Source organism: Tursiops truncatus, chromosome 9, assembly GCF_011762595.2.
Source record: "Tursiops truncatus isolate mTurTru1 chromosome 9, mTurTru1.mat.Y, whole genome shotgun sequence".
NCBI classification, from domain to species: Eukaryota; Metazoa; Chordata; class Mammalia; order Artiodactyla; family Delphinidae; genus Tursiops; species Tursiops truncatus.
The window spans coordinates 77,497,320-77,524,760 of NC_047042.1; the positions used below are offsets into that span (position 1 = coordinate 77,497,320).

Below are 27,441 nucleotides of genomic sequence, written 5' to 3' on the forward strand. Positions count from 1 at the left end.
GGAAGGAGATAGGATTCTAGCAAGAGCTGTTCAGAGTGTTACAGATCATGGCTGAGGGAACAGTTCTCAGTAAGGAACAAACTGAAAGAGATATTACATAAACGTTTGGTTTTCTCAGGAGGTGCTTATGTTTTAAGAATTTTTGCAGAAGGCAAATGTTCACACAAGAGAAGCTTTTGGAAGAATATAATTTTTCCAGATCCTGAGGAATCTGGGATATACTTAATTAAGTAAGTCCTCCTGATACAATATCTTGTGCATTTACCTCATTATTTTACATCTTCTTCTGAAACTCTGAGAGTCAATGTGGTTCATGGAGCTTTCATTTCAGAGTGTGAAGTATTTTTTTCAAGCATAAATGGTTGGTTGACAATTCTATGTAGAAAATGAAGTAAGTAAATTGGACACTTAGAAAACTGAGGATGTGAAAAGGTAAAAATATTATTAGTTGAAGATAGTTACAATAAAGAGTAATGATGCATTTATAGTGATAGATGTTTTCTTCAATACTTTGAGGTCTCTCTGGAGACCACGTTTTTATCAGAGAGGGCTTCAGTTTATTTTAATCCATTTAGTGAGCCCTTCTTTCTAACATCTCTGAAACAGCCCATCCTTCCATACTGATTTGTGGTCCCACTTTATTCTCGATGAAGCGTATCAGTCTCCCATTTATACATGACTCTGTCTCTGCATTCCTCTTCTGAGTATCTGCCTGATCCTGGGCTTTGGTGATGGCTTTGTAATTTGTCTTAGTATCTGGCAAGGCAAATCTCCACACTGTTTTATTTTTTCCTTAAGGTGATATAGTTTTCCAGTATCCTTTATTCTTTTACTTAAATTTTGAAGTAACTTTATCAAATTAAAAAAAAAAACCCTGGAATTCTGATGGACATTGCAGTGATTTTATAGATTAATTTGGGGGGAGAGTTTATATATTATTAAGTCATCTCTCTTAAGGGCATGAACTGTTTCTACATCTATTTACATTACTCTCTGTGATCTTTATTTGAATTTCAAAGTTTTTTTTATAGAGGTCTAGGAAGTTTTGTATAATCTGCCTAAGTTAACTCTTGGATGCCTTATAGTTTGGTGGTTACTATGAAAGGTACCTTATCTATCTATCTATCTATCTATCTAGTTGAATGATGGTGCAGAATAGTGTTTCTGAGTGTGGTCCATGGACCACTGTGGATCTCTAAGACCTTTTGGGGGCCTGCATAGTCAAAAGTACTTTCATAATAAGATGTTTTGCCTTTTAAATTCTGTTGACATTTACAGTAATGATGCAAAAGCACTAGTGGGTAAAACTGTTACCTCAGCATGAATCAAGGTTATGGTGCTAAATTATACTCATCACGTATTCTTTATCACCATTCACTCAAGAAAAACAGCTGGTTTTACATAAGAATGTCCTTGAGGAAAGAGTAAAAAATTATTAATTTCATTGAATCTCTGCGCTTGAGTATACATTTAAAAAAGTATCATCTGTGACAAAATGAGAAATTTGCATAAAGCACTTTTGTGTACTGAAGTATGATGACTATCTCAAGGAAAATTGTTTGTGTGACTGTTTGAGTCCAGGGCTGAGCTAATTGCTTTTTGTTTTCTTTCACAGAGAACCACTTGACTACTGGCAAAGTATGGTTATTCAGACTTGGAAGTTTGGTAGACACTTTCTGAAAAATGAAGTAAACCTCTCACTTTAAGGAAACAATAGATAGTATCTGTTGCCAATGATAAAATGGGAGCTTTTAAGGAAAAGTAGAATTTTAGAAAACTTGTATCTGTCAGGAGCTTGACAGCTTCCTAATACTTTAAGACTCTTCTGATGAGTCGGGGTGATATTCACAAGGGTGATTTTTTGATATTACATAATATTTGTTAACATTAAGAAGATTGCAATTCACTGCATATTTTTCAAATAATCAATACATAATGTTAAAAATTATGCACGGTGAAAGATCTATTCAAAATACATGATAAACCAGTGGAATTTAATGTAATAGCATGAAAAGTTCATTGATGTACTTTCAGACTTCACGTTTCAATTAAACTGTAACAAACTTCCAGTTGCCGAGTTTTGGTATAATATCAAAGAAGAAAACCCACAATTATCTGAAAAGTTTTCTAAAATATTCCTCCCTTTTCAACTACATATAAGCCCAGATTTGTTTTTCATGTCTTAACCAAAATAATATATTGCAATAGACTGAATGCAGAGCAGGTATGAGAATCTAGTTGTTTTCTATTAGGGAAACCATTAAAGAGATGTCCGAAAAGGTAAAACACTGTAAACTTCTCACTACATAGTTTTTTGTTTGTTTTGGAAATTTTTTCTTTCATAAAAATGTTTTATGTTGACAAGTAATGAGTTTATATTTATTTTTAAACAATGACATTTTATAAATTTATTTCTAGTATGGTAAATATTGGTAGATATAACCTACATAAACAAAAGCTCTTTGGGATCTGTGTTAATTTTTAAGAGTGTGATGGGTCCTGAAACTGAAAAGTTTGTGGACCTCTGATGTAGAGAAGGGCTATTGATTTTAACAGGCTGGCTTTACAACCTTGCTGAACTTTTGTATCTAATAGGCTCTATTTAGATCCTGTAGAGTATTCTAGGGAGATGATCATTTCATCTGCAAACAATGATGGTTTTATCTCCTCTCTTTCCACTCTTTTGATTCACCTTTTTTTCATTCATTTTATGTAGAGTCTGAGACTCTCAGTACTGTGAAAAATGAAAGTTTATGTACTTGTCTTGTTCCTAATCCTAGAGAATGCCTTTAAACTTTCTTCATTAAATATTCACTGTAGGTCTTTTCCTATATGGATTTTATAAAGCTAAGGAAGTCTATCTAGGCTAACAGTCTATTTTTTTTATTTTTTATTTTATGGCTAAGTGTTAAACTGTTTCACCCTTTTAAAAATATCTATCGAGGGGCTTCCCTGGTGGCGCAGTGGTTGAGAGTCTGCCTGCCAATGCAGGGGACACGGGTTCGTGCCCCTGTCCGGGAAGATCCCACATGCCCCGGAGCGGCTGGGCCCGTGAGCCATGGCCGCTGAGCCTGCGCGTCCGGAGCCTGTGCTCCGCAATGGGAGAGGCCACAACAGTGAGAGGCCCGCGTACCGCAAAAAAAAAAAAAAAAAAAAAAAATCTATTGAGATCATTTGATCTTTAAGTTTTTTAGTTTTTTGATGTTGAATCACTTTGATAGTCTTGGAACAAATCCCATTGACTATGATATATTATTTTACAAATACACTGTTGGATTTTGTGAGCTAATATCATATCTAGGAATTTTGCATAGATGCTTATAATGAAATGGACCTATAATAATTCTTTTTAAAAAATTTTACTTATTTTTGGCTGCGTTGGGTCTTCGTTGCTGTGCGTGGGCTTTCTCTAGTTGCACCGAGCGGGGGCTACTCTTCGTTGCGGCACACAGGCTTTTCACTGCGGTGGCTTCTCTTGTTGCAGAGCACAGGCTCTAGGCACGTGGGCTTCACTAGTGTGGCACACAGGCTCAGTAGTTGTGGCCTGCAGGCTTAGTTGCCCCGTGGCACGTGGGATTTTCCCGGATCAGGGCTTGAACCCATGTCCCCTGCATTGGCAGGTGGATTCTTAACCACTGTGCCACCAGGGAAGCCCTATTTCTCTCTTATTCTATTGTCTTGATCAGATTTGGGAATCATGATTATACCTGCTTCATGAAATGAACTCCCCTCACTTCCCATTTTACTGAACCTATTTTGGATAGGAATTATTTGTTCCTTAAAAGTTTGGTAGAACTTACCTCCTAAAACAACTGGGTCTAGGAATTTGGGGATGGGAGATCTTTGACAACTATTTCAATTTCTTTAAAATTTATTGGCCTACTTGAGTTTTGTTTTTTGTGCTGACTTTACCAATATACAGTTTTTTGAGACTTTCAATTTTGTATTGGTTCACAATACTCTATTATTTTGTTTTGTGTCTCTAGTTACTTTTTCTCTTTCATAGTATATTTATCTGCATCTTTTTCTTAACCAGTCTGATGGAAGTCTGTCTTACTCTATTTCTATTCTCCATATCACTTAGCTTTCCTTTTGTATTGTCTACTTATTTCTCCTTCCCTGCAGCCCCCATTCTGATCTCCTAGGTCACTATCAAGTTCTTCAGCTATATTCATCCTGTATCCTGTTTTTCTTACAACCATATTATTTTCATACCCAATATTTCCACTTGGTTTTTCACGACTTCTTGTCCCTGCAGCAAGAAGGGACAAGCTAGCATCCTCCTGTATCACCTTGAGAGTATTATGCTCAATTTAAATTCTTGCTCCATCAGTTCCAGGTGGTACATATCACCTATCGTCTTTACTAAGAGCTGCACTCCTTAGGAGTCTAGTAATTTTAGTTTGAGAGCTCACGATCATTTGGAGGCACAAAGAATGGGATGATGGGCAGGCTTGTGTCCTTTGCAGGGACTTCGAAAAGACAGAAGCTTAAGCTTTGGAGCAGAGAGTTCCAGGCAACACAGAACCAACACTGATAATTTCCTTTTCCTACTAAGTCATTAGACAACTCCTGTGGACAGGGATTCACCATTAATTTGTTAGATTCAAAGCAACAGCACTTGGTCAACAGTCCTGTAATTCACCAGGCTACAGGGTTTGGATGTAGAGGAGTGAAGGGATGAGCAGGTGTGGCTCAGCCCTTTCCTATCTTCATCAACATCTCACTGCAGCACAGCTGAGGCCCTGTTTTGATAATACCACAGACACCACCTGACCTACTGCTACCAATTCCAATGACAAAAGATAAGGAGTTGGACATCTCAAGGCAATGTAGTGGGGAGGCAGGAGCAGAATTTAAAAGTTTTCCTCCCTTCCGCTCTCCTTCTGACCAGCCATGCTCCAGGCTAGTGTAACTAACTCCCCACAGGACAGACTGGTGAGATTGGAAGCCAAACTTCTTTGGGCGAAGTGGAGTGAAGGTGAGTACAACGAAGGTGAGAGTATAGCCTGCTTTTTGGATGGCAGCTGAAAGGAGGTGTAGAGCTCAAGATAAGGCATTATTTAGGGAGATACCATGATTATAAATGGAAGGGAAACATGCAAAAGAAGACAGAGGTACAAGCCACAGGAGAAAGAAGAGATATATAATGCAGTAAAATACATCCGGAAAGAGGTAAGTGGAATTGGGGTCAACATGATAGGTGGACACGTTGGCCTTGAAGAGGAAGATACCTCATCCCCTGATGATGCAGAAGAGAAGACACAGGTGAGTATAAATAACAGGAAGTTGGAAGGTACAGAGCTGGAAAGCTGAGGCTTACTATGCACTTTACAAGATTGAAAGGAAGTGTCTGCCCTTAAATAACCTTTAACTTAGGTGTCATTTAAACTTAAGCTCAAGTTCCTATTATAGCCTGATCCGGAAGGAGAACACTGTTCAAGATTGAATCAAGTTTTCATTTTTTTTATATGTGGAATTAGCTACAACTGTCTCTGAGTGAGGTCGTTCTTATCTATTGTAATTCACACTCAAAATAGAATGACATAAAAATGGAGAGAAATGATGGATGACTCATTGACAAAGAGACTGTGGATCAAGGAAAAGTTCTGCTCATTTGGGTCGCAAACGATCTCATGGCATTACAAATCACTCGGCACTGGTAATATTAACCCCAGTATAAGGGACAGAAAGCCAAAAGTAGAGGGCAGCAGGACAGAAGGCTAGCAGTTGTTTTAGACAGAGTAACACATACTAACGCTTTCCAGAATCAAACGAAGATCAGTCAGCAAGGATGTTGGAGGAATGCAGACCCAGAACTAATTTTAGAGGAGAGAGACCTAAGTGTCTTTAAATGTCTCCATGCTTTGGAGCTGACAGAACCCTCGTCCTTTGGTCACTAAAGTGGGTGCAGAGGTCCCAGGAGTGCTGAAAGCACTGCCATCAGGTTGCCACTGGTGTACAAGGGTGCACCTCGTCTCTTCATTTGACTTTTCACTTAGTTGGTTAGTGACCTGAGTGTGCCGAGAGCTACTGAGCAACTGCACCACACTCTTGTCCTCTGTCCTAAGCTGACAGAAGGTACATACAGAGCTTGAAAGCTCTGTCAGACATAAGCAAATCACGCCTTTACTTGCCTTTTCTAATCAATAATCCCTGCAACTCCTGCTTGTTATATTCCCAAACCAGCTTTGGATACATGGGGATGAATCTGTCAACGTTGTCATGAGCTGACTAACTGACAAGAACACAAATTATATAGTGCGGGGTTCTTATCTTGAGGGGCTAGCGAGTTGGTGGGAGAGAAGTTGGGGCAAATGTACCAGAAATCCTCATTCTTCCAGATCAGATGTGGAAATAGCCAAAGTGAATTCATATTACTTACGTAGTACTTAAAAGAGAATATGGTTTGAATACTTTCTGGCACATACATTATATAGAATAAGGCTAATGGTGTGGCAAGGAGATGTGAAAGACATCTTATTCAATATATTGAGAAGAACATGCTGATAAAAATAGTTTAAAATTAGCATTTCAATTGTATCCTACTCGGTGATAGAATCAAAGTAATTTATGGTTATCAGAAAACAATTATCGGGCTTCCCTGGTGGCGCAGTGGTTGAGAGTCCGCCTGCCGATGCAGGGGACGTGGGTTCGTGCCCCGGTCCGGGAAGAGCCCACATGCTGCGGAGCGGCTGGGCCCGCAAGCCGTGGCCGCTGAGCCTGCGCTCCGCAATGGGAGAGACCACAACAGTGAGAGGCCCGCGTACCGTAAAAAAAAAAAAAAAAAAAAAAGAAAACAATTATCTTCTTAGGTAACTTAAATAGTTCATTGACCATCTGAAAACTACTCACAGCTTTTCTTTGTATATAGTGCAAAAATAAATCTTAATTTGATCCTATCCAGGTAATCACAGATGCTAAGTCAGGGTAGCTCAAGCAATGAGTTTTTACTGTATATGCACATATTGCCTTACAAACTAAAAAAAGAAAAAACTTTACAGATTTATATGATGTTCTCAAATATTTTAAATAAAAAGACAATAGGTCATTCTCTTTGTTTTAGAGCTGGAAATCGTATCTATCAATTTGTCCCTAAATCATTAGGTGAAATCATCCGAAGCAGAAATGGTCACAGAGGTTTTACTTTCAGGCCTAAGTCCCAGAGTCCAAGCCACACTGTCCAAATAGGCTGGACAGAAATTCTTCAGTTCTTTCATTTTGTTTTATCATTTCTAAGGTGAGGGCCCTGTTTCTTTTAGTATACAAATTACCTCCTGCAAAGTGTTGCCAGTGCTATGGGAGTGCAAAATTTCAGGTCTATTACTTAGGCATTGTAGCCTGAATTCATGGTAACATATAATACTCAAAAAATTTAAGAATCAAATTTATAAGGAAACTCAAAAAACTTTTATGAGAGTACACTGCTAAGTTATCCTAGAAATATTAATATGAAATTATTCATTAACAAAAAGCATTTTCATCAACTGTGCGGTTTACACACTCATTTCTGTGCACACACGTCCTTCAGTAGAACAGATTTCACTTATTTATTATTTATCGCTACACTCTGACAATGAAGTGCTAACTTAAAATGCCACCCAGATGGCAAACACATCCTAATGACGTAAGGATGGCCACAGTGCAACTTCTCCACTCAAAGCAAGCAAGCAGCGTGGCCCTCTGGGAAAGCATCTCTGTTCTGTTCAACTGAGACTTTGAAAATGAAAGCACTGGGGGTTAGACCTGGGAACCTGGCAACCAGAGGGCCCAGGGAGATCATCACTGCACAAAGCCTCTGCCTGTTCATTCCATGCTACCTTTTGTTTAGGGCACCTCCACGTTTCGAGATTCACAAGAAGCTTAGGTACCAAATTTACATAAAAGATCTCAGGTCAAGGCAAGCTCTAAGGAGTGGTCTCCCTCTTTTATCGTAAGTCACAGTATGTTATGTAGTTTTCAGGAGAAGACAGGGACTGTTATTAGATGTTTTAGAGTTATTCTTGTCCATAAAAAATTCCGTGAATTAAAGAATGGATTCTTCTTTAAAAGTAACAGCTAATCTGCATCAACAAGGTATGTGATTTAAGAAAAATACAATGAGAAACATAAAGTTTCAGTATCATTTTGAACCTTGGATTATAAATAAAAATAATCTTACTATTACATAAAAAGTTAGGGATAAAATTAAACCAAAGAAGAAAAGTAGCTGATTTCACAACAGTGTAAATCTCAAACTTTTCTTAAAATTAAAAAAAAAAAATTGCTTTCTAAAAGTTTCAAGTTCTTAAAATGGACTATCTGTTCTCATAAAACACATGTGAATAATTCCCAAGAAGGAAAGAAGGCATTTAGAGAGAGGTCATCTGTTTTATTTCATCTATTACAGAGTTGTAAAATTCCTTTATTCTGCAAATTTGTGCTGCCAGTGGAGAATCTGAAGAATTCCCAAGGATAGACGAGAACTATGAGTCAAACTGAGCAACACGCTGAATTATAGAAACAACGGAAACAGGTTAGATTCTTACCTATCATTAATACAGCTGCTGTCTATAACTTCTGGCGTCTGTGATCCAGAGTCAGTGCCTCCTCACTCCCACACTACACCATTGTAAAGGGCATGAAATTCTGGTTTAATTGTTCCAACCTTGTTATTTTTTAGCGGTTAGTTTTTGCTCTATATTGTTAATTATTCAGTGATTGGTTTGAATGATCTTTTGCAAGCCAACCTGCCAGCTTACAGATGTTCTCTCTGCTGTAAAGAGCCTGATCACTCTCTGGGCCATTAACTCAATCGTTTATTCAATGAAGTACTTATCGAGTAACACCGCACCAGGCACTTTTCTTGGCACTGGAGATACAGCAGTTTTGAAATACATAAGCCCTGCCCTTGTGGGGCTAACGTTCTAGGACAATAGCTGGGTGAAAGAACTATCTTGTGTGTTAGATCAAATGGGCTATGGAGAAAAATAAAGCAGGGAAAGGGAAGAGACATTCGGGGTTGGGGAGGCTGCACATTTTAATCACGTTCAACACCCGACACTTAACATGTGTCCGGGAAAATAAAGAGTCAGTTTCTGGAGTTCAGCTCTTAGCCTTCCAACCAGACACCTGTGTTGTCCAATTCAGCAGCCACGAGCCACATGTGGTGGATGAGTACTTGAAACGGGGCTACTTCTAATGGAGATGTGCTGGGAGAGGGAGATGCCCATTGGATTTCAAAGACATAGGAAAAAAATAATGTAAAATATCTCAATAGTTGTGTATACTGAATACATTTTAAAATGATGATATTTTGGGTATATTGGGTTAAATAAGCTATATGCATAAAATTAATTCCACGTATTTCTTTTTACCTCTTTAATGTGACTACAATTTTTTTTTCAAGTTACATATATGGCTTTCATCATATTTCTATGTGCAGCACTGTTCCAGACTCCTTTTTAAATGTCCGTGAATTTTAACTGAGTGCAAATTGAACTATGCAAGCTTGCCAAGAATGGAGAGGAGGGAAGACATAGGAAAATAAGAAGATATCTTAATAGGTAGACAGTGGGTTCTAATCTCCCACTTACTAGCTATGTGACCAGAGACTGGCTGGTAGATAATAACCTCTCTGCTTTGGTTTACTAAAAAAGGAATAATAATAGTAGTATTTACTGTAAAGCCTTGTTGTAAAGAATAAACAGATACATGTAAAGTGCTTACAATAGTGCCTGGCATGTAAGTGTTTGCTCCTATTATTAAATAAATATTATTTTTGGAAAAAGAGACGCTACCAATATTAACCCTTGGCTTTTGTGATGTGTGTGAGGGGTTTATCTGAAAATGCCACGACTTTGGATCAGACAGCCTTGGAGGCAGGGCAGCCAGGGGGAGAGGAGCCCTCTGGTGTCCGAGGAACATGGGTGCGAATCTCAGGTCTGCTGAATTTTAATAGCAGCACAACCTTGTGCCAGTTACCGCCTTTTTCTGAAGTCTTAGTTACCTCTTCTGTAAAATATCTGTTTTGAAGAGTTGTTTAAGGAACTCCTGAAGCAGTGTAAATGAAAAACCTCTGGGGCAACAGGCAGGTCAACAGACGACAACATGATGACAAACCTTGAGCCAAATTTTCCTCTTCTCTATGTGGAACAAACTAACGGGGGATAATGATTATAAGGCTCAAGAGAGTACTGTTTCAAAGTCTTATCAAGCATTTAAGCTCTTACACATGCAATTGATATTCTCATTTTTACTCACTTTTAAAATCACCTGCAAGAACATTTACTAGGTAACCCTGTTAACTGGCAACCAAATACAACTAAAGGAATGTAACGACATTTCTTAAAAACCTCTCTTCTGTTACTTCAGAAGTCTTCAATGGAGGGTAGCTTTCCCTTCGATTCACTTAAATTACTGAGGCTATACTGATTTTTTTCTCTTTTCTATACAAGCATTTGACTTTTAAAAAGTATTTTTCCCAGAGTCTGCAGCCTAGACAGTTGAGCCATGGTACGGTGTTAAACACAAGTGAAGGGAAGCCTTTCATCTGGTTGGAAGTGCTGTACACAGCGGACAGCAACTGTCACAAGCAGGGCAACTGCCTCTGCTCCATCCTCGTCATGGCATATGGTGGCCCCTTCCTATTTCACAGGGACAGGAGTGTAGTCTCTGTAGGCTGGGGATCAGGACACCTGACTCCAGTCCCAGTTGGCTGACTTATTTACTCTATGGCAAGTGGGAAAACCACTAACAACCCTAGACTTCTTGTCTGAAAGTTATATAAAAACTATTTTTACAACAGAAATGTGGGAGATAAGATGCTATACGAGGTTTTGAAAAAGTTTGTTAAAGATCATGGGGCTGCTGCTCTCACAGCGGGCTGTCATAAAAGGGGATGGTAATATTTTTTTCTAATTCATCTTTTCTTTCTAAAGTGCACTTCAGCGATCATTGTAGGTGTGTTCTTTCCCCTTTTCCTGGCTCTGAGTGTTTTGTTCCTGACACTTTTTGAGGTCAAATACTGGGAAAGAAGTGAAGGTCGGACAAAAGAAATAGCATCCTTAATGGAAGACTTCAGTTAAAAACAACCCAAACAAACTTGTCCATAAGACTGCATGCAAAATTTGACTAAGATGAGAAAACTCAGATTAGAAAGGTTCATCACTTGTCTCTCATGCCACTGATTTCAAATGGAACTTAACTAATGGACCTCTTGTCTCTTTCCAACTACTAAGTACCTACTTTGTGTCATGGGCACAGTGCTGGGTGCTGGAGATACAACAGTGAACAAGTTCAGTAGAGACCCTGCCTGCAAGAGGCTGAAGCGGAGATGGACAGGATGAATACATAATGGCCCATTAATTAAATTAATTACAACTGTGGGACTTCCCTGGTGGTGCAGTGGTTAAGATCCGCCCGCCAATGCAGGGGATGCATGTTCGAGCCCTGGTCCGGGAGGATCCCACACACCGCGGAGCAACTAAGCCCGTGCGTCACAACTACTGAGCCTGCACTCTAGAGCCTGTGAGCCACAACTACTGAAGCCTGCACGCCTAGAGCCCGTGCTCCGCAACGAGAAGCCACCGCAATGAGAAGCCCGCATACCACAATGAAGAGTAGCCCCCGCTCGCCACACCTAGAGAAAGCCTGTGCGCAGCAACGAAGACCCAACGCAGACAAAAATAAATACATACATAAATTAATTACAACTGTGATAAGTGGTGTGCGCGCACACACACACAAAAGTAACAAAATCTTTAAAATCTCAGAGACCCAGAGAAGAACTCTTTCCTAGCAATTTCTTGAGAATGGGATTTTATAACCTCTGCTCATTACTATGATTAACAACTTTCAAAGTTAAGAGCTGCTTACTTTTTACTTAATAGCATTTATGCATTTTTACTCTCGGGTTATCTTCCAGGAGTGATAAAAGAAAGATGGTCCTCTTTTCTAGTTCTAAGAGTCCTTCAAATATTGGCAACAGCTTCCAAATAAGATTAGTGTACGTGGTTAAAACCTAATGCATAACATTAATACAGCCTCAGGTGTTTTGCTTTGAATTCATATCAAAAAAACATTGCTGAACTTTTGTAGAGATAAATGGTCTATATTTTCCATACAAAGCATTAGCAACAGTTCCAATAAAGTCAAAGTCTTTTCAGTATCTTAGTCAAAGTGATCTAACAGGAGCCCTGAAAAGGAAAGAGCTATTCATCCATATCAAAACACAACACCGCCACATTAGAAATAATGACACATGCATGTACAAACGTTAATTACCTGTTTCCTTTTCTGCTGGGCCTAAAACACAAGAGAAGAGAATTTAGGAGAAAAACAAACTCTACATGTGTTGCTCACTCACGTAACGTAAAAGACCAATCAAGCAAAGAAAAGTAGCCCATTTCCTATTTCTAACTTAAAGTCGACTTTGGTCTTGGTCTGAGCCTGAGCATAAAACAAAGCATTTTATTTTTTAAGATATAAAAAAAGGGGGAGAAGGGAGAAAATGAAAAGGATAAAAGCTTTTCTTATCTAGTAAGTATGCACTTTATTTTTTTTTTGAAAAGAGACTGCTCAGCAGTCCTACCTGACTAGATTTCTAGGATCCTTTTTCTAGAATGTTCTCACACTGGACTCGAGATAAGAGAGGGGGTGACTCCAGAAAGGAAGAGGTGGGAGAGTTCCCTGCTCACTCTCCATTGGGTCCTCTTTTAGGCTTTTCTCTAACACAGACTTGTTTTTGTGTGTGATCCAGAAGAATAACTATTCCTTTCTGATCACCATTGTTAACGGGTTTATCTAGCTGATTAATGAGAGGAGCCCATGGCTGTGTACAAATAAAAGAAAGTTCTTCATTTGTCCATATTAAAATGGATTCTACAACTAGAAAATAAATACAGAGATAAAACAAAAAATATACTGCATATCTTTTCAGTATTGTTGGATAAGGTAATGGTCAAAAGTAACTAAAATAGTTAAGACCAAAAGGATTCTCATAGTTTTTTGGAGTGCATTCATAATATTTAGATAAAACGATATTGTGTTTACTCAGGTTGCCTACAATTTTTTCTCTTTGCCAGAGTTGAAAGGTTTTCATATGTCTATTTTTATATCAATTCTTTCAATCCACGTTCACAATACCCAATATTCCCAAAACATGAACATTGTTTGAAGGAGTATTCAAAACGTGAAAACCAATCTGTTTATCTTCCACTTTCCCCAAATGACCTAATATTCATTGCTTCTGCTTTAACACAACATGATATCATAATTAATGATGTTAAACTGGTATCTAAGGAGGTTTCATGTTGTTACTCTCGTGATATAATATTGGTTGCTATAGTGATGGGATGGCTTTTTTGTTAATCACTCAGGAGGCTGGCTATCACGTGCTTGTTAGAAAGCTTGATCAGATTTGGAGAGAAAAAAGGATATAACACAGCCAATTATAATCATCTTTTTCATTGTCCCAATTTTGATGAATCTATCACAGTATCAACTCATTAATAAATTTATAATTCATTAAATACAATTTTATATTAAAAGTTACTAAATTTTTTCTAACAGATGATTTACTTTTTATTTTTAGAGATAAGTATTTAACACTATAAACTTTTTTCCTCCCTAAGTTAATGCTACATGTATTACACAAGCTAGTTTTATGATAATTAAAGAACCTGAGGTCATTTCTATTACTTTTAATTATATCAGTCAAAGGATTGTCAGATAAAAGCTGATTGTGTGACTTTGCCACAAATTTCAATCTATGTATTTCTAAGTTATCTTAAACCTTAAATGAATAAAATAATTATCCTTAATGAATAAAACCTGAAGAAAGAGAAAAAATGCACAGTCCTCTCAAGAGAGCTAATCTTACAAATGCCTCAATATATTGTAAGCAATTAAAAGTTGCAGGAAATTCTATCAGTTTATTTCAGCCCTCACGACAATCAACAAGTTTCCGCTTTCTCTGAGAGATGCTGCAGAACCAAAAATAAAATAAAATAATACTACACTGTTACTGATCAGGAAAGAATACACTGCCCATAGTTTAAATGTTAGACATACTTACTGTAATGTCAAAAAATACAACCCATGAAAACACGTTTTGGTATCTTCAAAACTCAAAGTAAGAACAAAGGACAACTTAAGCATGAATCCTGGGTCTTTCATTCAAGCAGAGTCCCAGGAGGCATATTAAGGCAATGAATAGGAAAAAGCTCTTCAGTTCACCAGCTGAGATTTTAATGAGACATTTCCCTTTGCCATGGCACAGGTTTGTTCAAGAAAGGAAAGGACTTCTCACAGAAAATGCAGTTAATAGGCAATGTTGGCTCTCACTGCCATTTCGGCAATTGCTCACTGCACTGACCTTCTATCTTGGCATATTCTGTGAGTCTCGTGTAATTGATCAAGGCAGCTCTCTCAAGACATTTTCTGACCACTTTTTTCACCTCTTCCGCTGGTATGGGAGTGGCAATATCTTTCATTAAAACCTAGAGAGAGAGAGAGAGAGAGAGGGAGAGAGAGACGGCATAACATATTAAAACACAAGTACACAAATTGCCCTAGACCTATTGGTAGGAAGGGGTCCTAGGTAACACTGGGGGAGGTGATGAGTCAGCACTCCACAACCGGGAAGTAATTTCTCCCAGTCTTGGCTCCGCCTGTCTAAGCATCATTTAGGCACATCAAAACCTCCCTTGCCCAAGCCACCATTCAGTGTGACTGTCACTTTTCCTCCAGGGACCCACAACGCCACTAGAGCAGCTGTTTCAAAGGAGGATTACAGTCCTTAGGATACTTTGTAATAAAGTTTACCTTGCATATCCCTGATTTAAAAGCTTTAAATCTTTTGAGCAATATATATGAAAACATAAATTCCATTAAAATAAGCATCATTTATGGGCTTTATAAAAATCAAGACCACTACTCTCACTAATTATACTTTAGTTATTTTGATCTGCTGGGGATAGGGGGAACTTCTTTGTCTTAGTGAAATGAATGGAGTATCAAATGTTAAAACACAAGGAAAACTTTCTGAAATTAAAAAAAAAACAAAAAACGGATTATTTTCTGTTGGGTTCCTAAATTGTGTTTTTGGATTTTTCACTTAAAAGTATTACTATTGGCAAATGGAAAATACAATTGTATCCAGAATTCAAAATATAATGTATTTAAGTACTTTTCTAGTTACTCATTGATAATTTTCCTTAAAACTTTCCTAGTGATAAAACTGCTCACAGTAAGTTTTGATTATACAATTAGTCAAACGCTATTTTCCATATAATTGATGTGGCTTTCCGTGCTTTGCTTACATTCAAATTCTACAATATACAGGTATAGCAAAATCTTAACATAAAGAAGACAATACTTTTGTAAGTGTTCTGACTATCCTATTAGTCTTTTACTTTGAAAGAAATATTGAAAGAACATGAAGACATCCATTTCATGGTTTGTTACTTCATTCTATTTCGATCAGCCTCTGCACTACGTATTTTTTTTTTTTTTTTGTGGTACACGGGCCTCTCACTGTTGTGGCCTCTCCCGTTGCAGAGCACAGGCTCTGGACGCGCAGGCTCAGCGGCCATGACTCACGGGCCCAGCCGCTCCGCGGCATGTGGGATCTTCCCGGACCGGGGCACGAACCCGTGTCCCCTGCATCGGCAGGCGGACTCTCAACCACTGCGCCACCAGGGAAGCCCTGCACTACGTATTCTATAATCTCAAATTCATTCAGTCATTCTAGCACTGGTGATCCTTGACAACATATTTTCATTCTGTCAGACAAGGTTTCCTTCTGAAAACAGCAAACTTTATCACTTAAAGATTTCCTCCCCTAACAAATTAAATTTTTCTTTATATTTTCACATTAAAAATCTTCAACACTGATGTATATTTGGCACTTTAATTAGAACTGCACTTTAGACTTTTTATTGCCAGAAAAATCCTTGTGTTTAGAGTAAAAAAATATAAGCATTAACAGGCACTATCATTTTTAAGGTGATTATTACTAAAATTTAAGATTAATTTTACTATTAAGCTTTCCCATGGTGCCAAACTTTCAAATAACAGAAATAGCTGTTAAAATCAGAATGTCTGTATCTATTACAGAGGTGAGTCTAGGGTTGAAATCAGGCAATATTTCACAGTATCTAGGAGCTGGACACTTCATTTGAAGTGTGTGTGGGGAAACTAAATCCCCTTTCCTGGAGAAGCACAGATAAAGGGCTAGCAAGTGCAAAAAGGGAGACACACAATTTGTTTCATGTTTCCGCCCCAAGTTCTTCCAAGATACCATTTGTATCAAGAATTCACATGTAGATTTTATTTTTCTAAGATTTCAGTAAGTACAGAGACATGAAAATGAAGAAATAGCCCTTACCATTTCTCTTTCAATTCAGCAAGAGACATGATTAGTTACTGTAACTGGAATAAAGGTCACTGTTCATCCTGCCACCTGTCAGTACAGGGCACGAGGGCATCTCTTCTGTTACTAACTCTTCCCTGCCGGGGGGAGGATGGGAGCTCTGCCATGGAAACCAGCATATAGAGAGGCTGTACTAGGTACCCAAGATGGGATGCCGTTCCAAAAAGCAAAGCTGCCTTTAAGGATTTTTATCTCATTGATCATACCTTAATGGATAGGATGAAATGAAAACTCTGAAAAGCCTGAGTTACTTGCAGCTTTTAATATTATAAAAATTCTAATAAAACAGATAATTATGACAATAATATTTCTATCACACCATTCACAGTAATCAAGGATAAGACAGGGATATATAGATAAAACCAATCTATAATCCAAAGATCTCACTTTAGTCATCAGTTCTAGCCCTCCTCTCCCAAATCCTTAAATCACTGAACAATGTCTCCCCTTTTTGCTTTTCAGAGGTGCGAATAAATAATATATTATCTGCAATTCCTTGGGCAGAAAAATCAACAAGAGCCAAGTGCTTAAAGTCAACAAATCAGGACCAGAATAATCAAATCAAGAGATAGAGATGATCCCTAGATATTCTTTTTAACACAGATAAGGAATAAAACTTGTTCACATTACTTAAGCTGTTAGGTTCCAACTAGCACATGAATAGTTTTATAGACAGGTGAAAGGATACTTCCCTTTTTTTTTTATTGGGGTATAGTTTGGGGTAGAATTGCTTTACAATGTTGTACTAGTTTCTGCTGTACAACGAAGTGAAACAGCTATTTGTATACATATATCCCCCCCCCTTGGACCTTCCTCCCACACCCCCCCTCCCCCTTTACACTTAATCTACCACAAAAACAGCAGTGGAGAAGAGACTTTCATTAATAAATGATTTCTAGCATGGGTATAACACCTTATTTGCTATTTACTTTTTGTATATTTCTATAATTTCATGACTTCTATAATCATCAATTTCTGTAATTCATGAATTCTTTCAAAGTAACACAAATTGAACTGAAATAAATTCTGAGATAAACTTAGAATGAAAGAAATTATATGTTTGTGAATATTAAATGTTAAACTCTTATAGGTATGAGGGATATGACAGACAGAAGTACAAATAAGTCAGGGGGATAATAAAAGACAACTGTAAAGTCTGAAAAACAGATAATTGTACTTATCTGAAATAAGGAGGGGAAAAAAAAGAGGTGGGAAAAATGGATACTACCAAAAAGATGGTAACTTTAACCCTAACTCAGCATAGGATGGCAGTGGTAGGCTTCAGAAAGGCTTTGGAGAGGAAAAGCAGGATATAGAAGAATTTGAATGTAGCAAGAAAAAGTGAGAAACTGATGAAATGCAACAGACTCAGGTGACACCACACTCATGAGGAATGGGACCATCTGCCTAGTTCAACACTGAAATACACAGCCATTGAGAATGCAAATAGTACTTAAAAAGTAATGTTCAAACATACCCTTTCAAGTAATGAAAGTGTAGCTTTCAGTGCACCTTCAGGTCGTCCAAAGGGAAAACAGTATCTTTAAAAAAAAAAAAGGAGGAACAAAAAAGTCAAACATTTAATATCCAAGACTGCTAAATAATTCCCTCTTCTATAACTTGGTGTTATTGGAGAACATTTGTAAAAAGTGGTTAAAAGGGCATTGACCCATGCAGGAAATTTTTAAATGCTGAAATTTACCTAGTCCCATGATTCAAATGTCTTAAACAGTAAAGGTATAAACTGTGATGAAAAAGGTTCTCAAGTTTCGATGATACATGTACAAAAATACAGTAATCAAAAAGGAATCTCTAGGGTCCTATAAGTAAAGAGAAACTTAAAATGCATTTCCTACTAATTTCTTGTTTAAGGTGCTGTTATTCAAGCTCTATGATAAAATGAAACGATTCCCCCTATTTCCTCCTATATTTATGTGCGATTTAAGATGGAAACACACACTGCATACATAACTTCTAGGAGAAGCAAGGTTCCGGCTCCCTCCTGTCCTTACATTTGCCTGTCTCTGCTGGTGTCTAGCTCTCCAACCTCCCCATCCCCTCACGTAACCCTTCTGCAGCTCTATTGCCCGCAGTCATTTATCCAAAGTATTTCTAGTCCCATGTATTCCTAGTACACACCAACAACTGGAGGGCAGGTATTCTGAAATCAGGGTCAGAGCTGGGAGGGTGCGTAGGCCCCTCAAAAGTTAGCTGCCACATGGTGGTGACAGGTTTACTGCTCTTTACAAGAGGGTCCCTCTTCAGGTCACTTTCCACTTAGAGAGTACAGAATGTCAGGGCCACTTCATCCTGCGGGTGCGCCTCGCTTGTTCAACCAGGTTCAGCAAAGCCTCCCTGACCGGTGCCTCAGCCCCAAGATGAAGTGCTACACAGGCAGCTGGGCTGTCGCGGACTGACATTTTGCTCTTAGACATCTTCAAACTAATAACTTGAAAAGTTTACTTATTTCCATGGCTTTTGCCATTATCCAAGGACTAAGTAGACGTATTTTCTAAGACATAATTACAAAGAAATTCTTTTTTTCCACACTGTAATTTGAAGAGGTTTCCCTCAAAAGCACATATAGTTTAAGCTCACGTTCTTTTACAGGACCAAATTTTAAAGAGAAACTTTACTGGACCTAATTTTAAAGAGAAAGAGAAAGATGGATTCCTCACAAAGCAGTAGCTGAATTTATATTCGGATCAGCTTTTAGTTTTGCGAAACTTCCATTCGCGTCAGATAAATGCAAATAAGTGTCTTATAAATCTAGCCCCTCATGTTTTTCTTCAGAGCACTGTTTATCATTCCATTTACTGTTAAAACTTTTCTTCACTTAATCTTGCCTCTATGCATCCCCCCCTACTACCTCCCCCCGCCCATACATAAAAAAACATGACCAATTTATTTTGATAAGAGTTTTTCCTGCACAGTGGTGCTTTTTAGAGCATTAGCAAATTAGTAAAGTAGCTTTAGTCATTTTGTATACCATAAACCTTAATCCACGTTTAAATAAAACACAAATTGGGTTCTTGTAGTCCCCTCCTCCTGCTTAAATCTTTTCAGTGTTTCTGCATAATCCACCCATTGTCTTTCCTATTGTTTATTTCCATTAACCTATGGGTGACACATTTTATGAATGGAATGTTACTGATCCCCAGATTACATTTAGCATTTCAGGGCTTTGAGGTCCCACTGGGTATGCTCTGAATTAGCATTAGCTGCCCATGATGTGTAAATAATTCAACACATTTACAGAGTACGAGTAATCCTGAATCAATAAAATACAGAAAATAACTACACAGAAGCTTAATTAATCTTCACAAAACAAGTTTTAAAAGAAGGGAATCATTTTGTTCTGCCTTTCAGGATAAATATTTTGGGTTTTTACCACTTGGATAGCTCTGTAATAGCTAAGCAAAGTGAAAAACACTCAATTAACAAATAAAATTCAACCAAGTTTAATACCTAATCTGAATAAATCAAAGTCACGCTGATTTTCACTTTAGTCAATTAATTACACAGATAAGTGAGCCTGCATAGACCTGTCCAATGATTAAACTGGTTTTCTTTGAATTTTAAATTAAAATGTTAAATACAGTATCTGTTTTTATCAGTTATATATGCACATAGTCTGAAAGGGAACTTTTCCTAAGGGGATTTTTATGAAAAACGTAAATCCTTTATGTCAGTTCCACCCCCATTTCCCAAGTAATTTCTGGAGAAAAAAATGTTTTTAACTTTTAGCTGATTCTTTTGGTATTTAAATGTCATATCCCTAACCTACGTGATAATATTTCAAATTCTTGATTTTCCAGTTTTAGATATTATCCTACTAATTTTCCACTATGGAAGACGAGTTCTTAGCTTTTTAAAAAAAAATAGATTTAGAGGTGTAAGTGGCATACAATGAACTACACAGATTTAAAGTATACAATCTGATAAGTTTTGACATATGTATACACCTGTGAAACCATCACTACAATCAAGGCAATATACATATTCATGCCCCTCAAATGATTCCTCCCGACTCGTGGGGCCCAGGCAACTACTGATTTACTGTCATTTAGATTAGTTTGTGTTTTCCTATAATTTCATGTAAGAGGAATCATACAGTATTGAACTTTTTTGGGTCTGATTTCTCTCAGCATAGCTGTTTCGATATTCTTTCATGCTATTGCAATGTATCAACAATTCATTCCTTTTCATTTCTCAGAAGTATTCTAATACATTTTTTTATCCATTCCTTGTTGACGGTCATCTGACTTGTCTTCATATTTGGGCTATTATGAATAATGCTGGTATAAATATTCATATTAAAGTCTTTGTGTGGATGTATGCTTCCATTTCTCTTGGGGAAATACCTAAGAGTGGAATAGTTGGGTCATACGTTAGGTGTTTAAATTTTTAAAAACTGCAAACTGTTTTACAAAATGAGTTGTACCATTTTATATTCCTATCAATCACTGTGGCTTTAGTTTATGTTTCCCTAAAGAGTAATGATGTTGAGCATCTTTTCATATGCCTTTTCACCATCATATATCTTTAGTGAAATATCTGTCAAAACAACTTTTTATTGGGCTGTTTTATTTCTTATTGTTTTAAGAGTTATTTATAGGGAGTTCCCTGGTGGCCTATTGGTTAGGATTCTGGGCTTTAACTGCTGCGGCCCAGGTTCAATCCCTGGTCGGGGACCTGAGATCCTGCAAGTTATGCAGTGTGGCCAAAAAATAAATAAATAAATTTATATATTCTAGATAGAAGTCTTTTGTGGGATATGTATTGTGAAAATATTTTCTCCCATTCTGAGATTCCCTTATAATGTCTTTGGAAGATCAAAAGTTCTTAATGTTGATGAAGTTGGAAGTAATATTTTTCCATTTATGAATCACGATTTTGGTGTTTTATTTAAGCATCTGTGCTTAGTCCAAGGACACAGAGATTTTCTGTTTTCCATGTCTATCCATCTTGAGTTAAATTTTGGATCAAGTGTGAGGTACGGATCCAGGATTTTATTTTACATTTGGATATCCAATAGTTCCAGCACCACTTGTTGAATAAAGTATACTTCGCAAATTACCTGTACATTTGTTGAAAACTGACCATATGTATGTGAGTCTATTACTGGACTCTCTATACTACACTACCTTGATTATTGATTTTTGAGTAGATAGTCTTGCCTTGTTTTTCACTGTAGGTGGAAAACATTCAGTCTTTCCTACTTTTTTACTATTAAGTATGATGTTAGTTGTAGGTTTTCCATGATGCCCTTAACAGGTTAAACATATGACATGTGGTAATAATAATTATTTTGATACTACTGTTTACTAATTCTGTCTTCCCTGTCATTTTCACTTTTGCTTGTTTTTTTTCTCTTCATTGGTCGTATTTTACTACTTCTTTGTATGCCTAGAAAATTTTGACTGGATGCTAGACATTGTTATTTTACCTTCTTGGAGGCTGAACACTTGTATTTCTTTAAATATTCTTGAATTTTGTTCTGGAATGCAGTTAAATTACTTGAAAATAGTTTGATTCATATGAATCTTGGTTTTAAGCCTCATTAGGAGAGACCATGACAGTGTTTATTCTAGGACTAATTTTTTTCCACTACTGAGGCAAAACCTTCTGTATTCTACCTGATGCTCATGAATTAGGTTTCCACTCTAGATATTGAAAACTGGAATTACTCTTAGCCCTGTGTAAAGAAACCCCTGTAATCCTTTCACATAGTTCTTTGCCCAACTTTGAATAGTTTCCTCACATCCATGCACAGATCAATACTTAGTTGAAGACGCCAGGAGGACCCTCAGCAAATATTACTTGTAGGTCTCTTTGCTCTCTCCTTTAGAACTTGGAGTTGAAAACTCAGGCCTTACCCTCCATGGACTCTCAGCTCTGTCTCCTCAAGTCAGGGTGTCCACGGGGATCCACCCAGATTCCTCCTCCCTGGACCATGATCTAGAAACACTGTGCTGTCAGTAAGCTGGGGCAATTAAAGGGCTTATCCATTGTTTTCCATCTCTCAGGAATTACTGTTATTGTCTTATGTTTAATATCTTGAAAAGCATTTTTTTTCCCACATATTTTGTCTTTTAAAAAATTGTTTCAGGTGGGAGGGTAAATATCATCCCATTACTCCATCTTGGACATAAGTTGCTTTTTTTTTTTTAAGACCACTTTCCACCACCCTAGACATAATTTCTGTTCCTCCTTCCCTTAATGCAGTTACATCACTTTTGTGTGTTAGACCGAAATTCAGTATCTACATTAATTACATAAATGTCCTAGATAACTGAAATGTATCCAATATGATTACTTTCTAGTGTCACTATTTTGTTTATAATACTTTGCTATATTTGTTTTAATTTCTTCTTTTTATTATGTACTTAATCTAATACAATTCCAAGCTCTAACACAATTAATATAATTCCAAACTCTATTCCAAGTGGGTGAAACTTCTCTCAATATGTTAAAATATCTCAGTGTTTTGTCAATTTGATCTACTTGAAGAATTTTCTGACCTGCTCTGGTTAGAACTATTTCCTCTCTAGGCTCAGTTGCCACTTTGGGGTCTCTATTAGCTACCACTACGAAGATTCCCTCCTCTCTCATGTTGATTTCCTGTCGCAGGGATCTTAACTCTCCCTCTTTGTTTTCTCCTTTGTCTTGGTAAATTGCATTCCCCAGAAAGGGAATATGGGAAGCACATTTTTTGATGTCCAGTATGCCTGAAAATATCATTATTCTACCATTACCCTTAATGGAGACGTTTACTAGTGTAGAATTCTAGGTTGGAAATAATCTTTCCTCAAAATTGTGAAGCCACTGATGCATTGTTTTCTGGGTATCAGTACTGCTCCTCACATCAAAATGAAAGCTGCAGAAGAAAAGGATCTTTTTAAAAATTTTGTTCACTGCCCGACACATAGTAGGCACTCAGTAAATTACTGTAGAATAAATCAGTGTTGAGAAGCCATTCTGATTCTTGATTCTTTGTATTTCAGCATCCTCCCTTTTATCTCCAAGATTGTGAAAATTCACAAAAATGCACTCTAATGAGTATCTATTTTAATCCCTTGTGCTTGGTACTCAATGGGCTCTCTTAATCTGAACACTTATGTCTTTTAATTCTGGAAAATCGTTTTGAATAACTTTATTGATAATTTCCTATCTTCAACCTTAACTGTTTCTGGAATACCTATTATTTATGATGATGAAACTCCTAAGCAGATCCTTCATTTTTCCTGTCTTTGTACAGTTGCCCCTTAGTATCTGTGGGGAATTGGTTCCAGGACCCCCATGGATCCTAAAATCCACCGATACTCAACTCCCTTATATAAAATGGGGTAGTACAGTTGGCCTTGTATATCTGCAGATTCAACCAATCCAAATCGATCTGGCCAGGGATGTGAAACCCAAGGATAAGAAAGGCCAACTGAACTCCTATTTTCCTATCCCTGCCACCCTCCACCCTGTACTTTCTGGAAGATTTCATTAACTTAATCTCTCAATAGTATGTAAGTATTTGTGTCATTTGCATCAATTTCTAAGAGTTCTAATTTTTCTTCCCTAAGATTTTTTCTTTTTCTTTTTTTAAGCAACATCTTGTTTTTGTTTTATGGATGCTCTATTTTCTCAAATCTCCAAGCATATTAATAATAGATTCCCACCACCCCCTCCACCATTTCCTTCTTCCCACATAATCTTTCTTTTTTCCCCAAGTTGCTTTTTTGTATTACTTGTTTGGGCTCTGTCTCCCACAGTAAATACTTTCCTCAAATATCTGATGCCTTACCCTGGCTGTCAGATCATTTTCAAAATTGCGTTATTAAAAAATTGAACGGAAGCTATATGCACCTAGGTGGGTACGTGCAGACTGTGGTCTTTGCTGAAGGGCAATAGAGCTGGGCTGTTTCGGTGGGAGTCTTTCTTTTCCACAGCTTTAGGTCTTTTCTCTTGGGCTAGTCAGAGTCCGGGGGGAAGGTACTTACAATATGTATGGAAAGTGTAAGCCTGCCCGCCAGCATTTTGGGTGCCAAGTGTGTGAGTTGGAAGGAGAAAGCTGTGATTCTCAGATTTCAGAATAACCATTTATCTAATCCCCATGTTTCTATGTAATCCCAAACTCCAACTGTGCCTGATGTTTCCTCCCCTCCTCTACCTCAGCCCAGGTACCCTCTAATTTTACCCTCTCCAGGCAACAAGCCAGCAGCGCTCTTCCAGGGAAGGGGAGGGGCAGCGGCCTGGCTGATGAGGCGGAAAGGAGATCTGGGGATCTAAGTGTGTCTTAAGCAGCTTTACAACAAATCATCCTTTACTCTTAATTTCCAGGAGGGCTTACAACTGGCAATTCCGAACATTTTGGTGATTGTATGACATAAATCAGATTGCTTCTCTGTATTCCCCATTGCCCGTTTATGATCCAGTTTTTCCTGGGTGGCTAAATTAGATACCATCCATCCATCTGACTTCCACATTTTTAACTTATTTTTTCTATTTTTTCCCCTCTTACTCTTGCTGTCCTTGTGGGTTTATGTCTTCTGAAAAATACTGTTCTGTTGTTTTGGTTAGGTTCTGTGAGGAAACTGAGCCAGACATGCATTTAATCTGCTGTCTTTAACCAGAAGTTCCTCATTTTTGTTTAATTTAGTTTGCCTTATTATTTTACCTGTATCTTTGAAATCCATTTCTGAAATATAGTTGGGCCTGAATAAATAAATTTCTATACAAGAGTTATTAACAGTACTCTGGTTACTTCTTTAGTGTGAGTTGATAAGTAATTTACGTTCTTTCTAAATTTTAATGTAAGTGGCTAAGGAAGCTCACTTGGCAGAATCCTTAGGAAGATCTTCATGGAAAATTTAAACATTTTTCTATATTTGCCTATATGGATACCTAAAATTTCCTCTGCTTTACTTTAATCCCATTTCCTCTTATCCAGTTTTCTATGGACTCAGGAAAAATAAAAATGGTAAAATTTATACAAACTCTACAAATATCAAAAGGGAATATAAAAGTCAGCCTAAAATGTCTAGACCAGTTTAGTTCAGTTCTTTATAGTACATCAAAGAAATAAAAACAAAAAAGAATTCTAGCGTACATCTTTACAGACATTATTAAGAGAAACAGAGAAACAAAACTGTAAGAGAGCGAATACTAATACAATCAATGATGTGGACAACTGTCATTCCCCGCCTCTATTGTGTAGCTGTAAGCACTGTGGGGGACAGGATCCGCTGGTGGGCTGGCTCTTACCAAGCTAACTCGATCATGGCGGTCCCATGGCTTGTCAGTGACTGAGGACCTAGTATGTGGGCTTCCTCTGGCCCCTGGGTTTGGTTCAGGACTGGGCCTATGACCTATCTAGGGCAAATGAGATATGAGGGCTGGTTTGCTAGGATCTTCTAAGGAAACTTTTCACCTTAAGAGAGAATCACAGAAAGAGACAGCCTCTACTACCTTCCCTTTCAACTCCAACATGTATGGATGTGAGGCCAAGGAATTCTGTGGTCTTGTTACCCATCTGGGGATGAAGCCATCTCATAAAGGAGAATAGCCGTGTGAGAATTACAAAGAAATGGAGCTACGGCTACTAAATTCAGCCTGTCTTAAAGTCCACCCCATCTGAGACCTGCATGTAAGTGAACATATCCATTTATTTGTTTAAACCAGTTTGAGATAGGGTTTGTTACTTGCACATGAAAGCACTACTACAAATAACCATAGAGACTTATAGTTACTGATGTATATAGTCAACTGAATGATCAGCTCTGTCTCAATAATGTCAAAACCAGGAAAATTATATATTGACTTTCATTAAATGACAAACACAATGAATATAAGGGTCTCTACACAACCTAAAAGACAATACTCTTAACAGCAAATGCAGAAACATCCTCTGCAAATGTGTTTCCTAATATGAATTTATTGGCCTTTTGGGAAGAACAGTTCTCCAATGTGAGACTGTTCCATGAATAGCATTTCTAAATCCAGCACTAAATGACTGCCCCTATGCCCAGTTATCATGACAAAGAAAATCCTCCCTCATTCGCTTACCTTCAGGTAGTGGTACCAGCCCCAGATGAAAACACCAATGCAGAGAAACAGATGGATAGTATATCCTATGATCATTTTTTCGTTCAGTATCATTTTAAAGTAAGAGTCTAAGCTTTTCATATTACAAATAAGGAAACTGAGGCCCAGAGCAGCCATACTCTATTCATATGGTTAAACAACAGTGTTTTCAAACTGTTGAGGGGGAATATTAACTGAATTTATTTTTCAGTAAGTTCACATGAAATGACATACCTGCAACATGACAGATATGCTATAAGATGCAATACACTGACATAGCAACATTTTATAGGATCTAATGATGAGACTGATAGAAAAAGGTATATTTCTGTTTTTAACCATTAGGTTCTATTAAGCTAACTGTAATCAGGGGAAACAATATTATCAAGATATTTATCCTTCACCCTGCAAATGCTTCTTAGTATCAATACTTAATTTTTTTGGCAAAGAAACTGTGCTAGACGCACTGTGGTCCTTGTTCTCACAGAATGTAAATAAAAGGATAACCAAGGACTATATGATAGGTGACCAGGGCATAGTACAGATGATGAATGCTAAGAAGACTTCAGCTTTTCCACTCTCTGCTGGAATAAATGAAAAAGTCTCCCCTGTGAAGGTGGGGCTTGAGTCTCCTTGCCTGGCTATGCAGTGAGAGGGAGGAAAAGCCCCCAGAGCTGGGGCAAGAGGCTATGCAAGGCTGAGAACTGCACAGGGCTAGCAAGAGGGCCAGTGGAAATGATACTGCAAGGGGCGGGTTTGCACCACTGAATGAGTAGTGCAAAAACTGAAGGCAGGCTGAGAAGCAGAACGCAGACCTAGGAACGTGGATCATACCTTGCGGGCAAAGGAGGAGAAGCTACTGATTGTGCTTGAGCAGTAGCAGAAAGACATAATAAACATTTGTAGGGGATTAGAGGGTTGAGTGAATTAAAGAAACAAACACTTGTACT

General features: G+C 37.7%; 1 protein-coding gene across 15 annotated transcripts in view; it reads right to left on the bottom strand.

The window, feature by feature from the left end:
- CADPS2 (calcium dependent secretion activator 2) overlaps positions 1-27,441 on the bottom strand; it is a 485,983-nt gene that overhangs the window by 108,124 nt on the left and 350,418 nt on the right. For 13 of the 15 annotated variants that reach the window (XR_012334053.1, XM_073809879.1, XM_073809876.1 and 10 more), the window contains 3 exons: positions 17,892-17,955; positions 14,357-14,480; positions 12,265-12,285 (listed from right to left, as the gene is read on the bottom strand). Coding sequence is in view for 14 of the 15 variants with exons in the window: in XM_073809879.1 (XP_073665980.1) it covers positions 12,265-12,285; positions 14,357-14,480; positions 17,892-17,955 (209 nt within the window). In the remaining variant the exon portion in view is untranslated. The remainder of the gene's footprint in view (positions 1-12,264; positions 12,286-14,356; positions 14,481-17,891; positions 17,956-27,441) is intronic. The other 2 variants (XM_033863193.2, XM_033863192.2) reach the window with 1 other exon arrangement.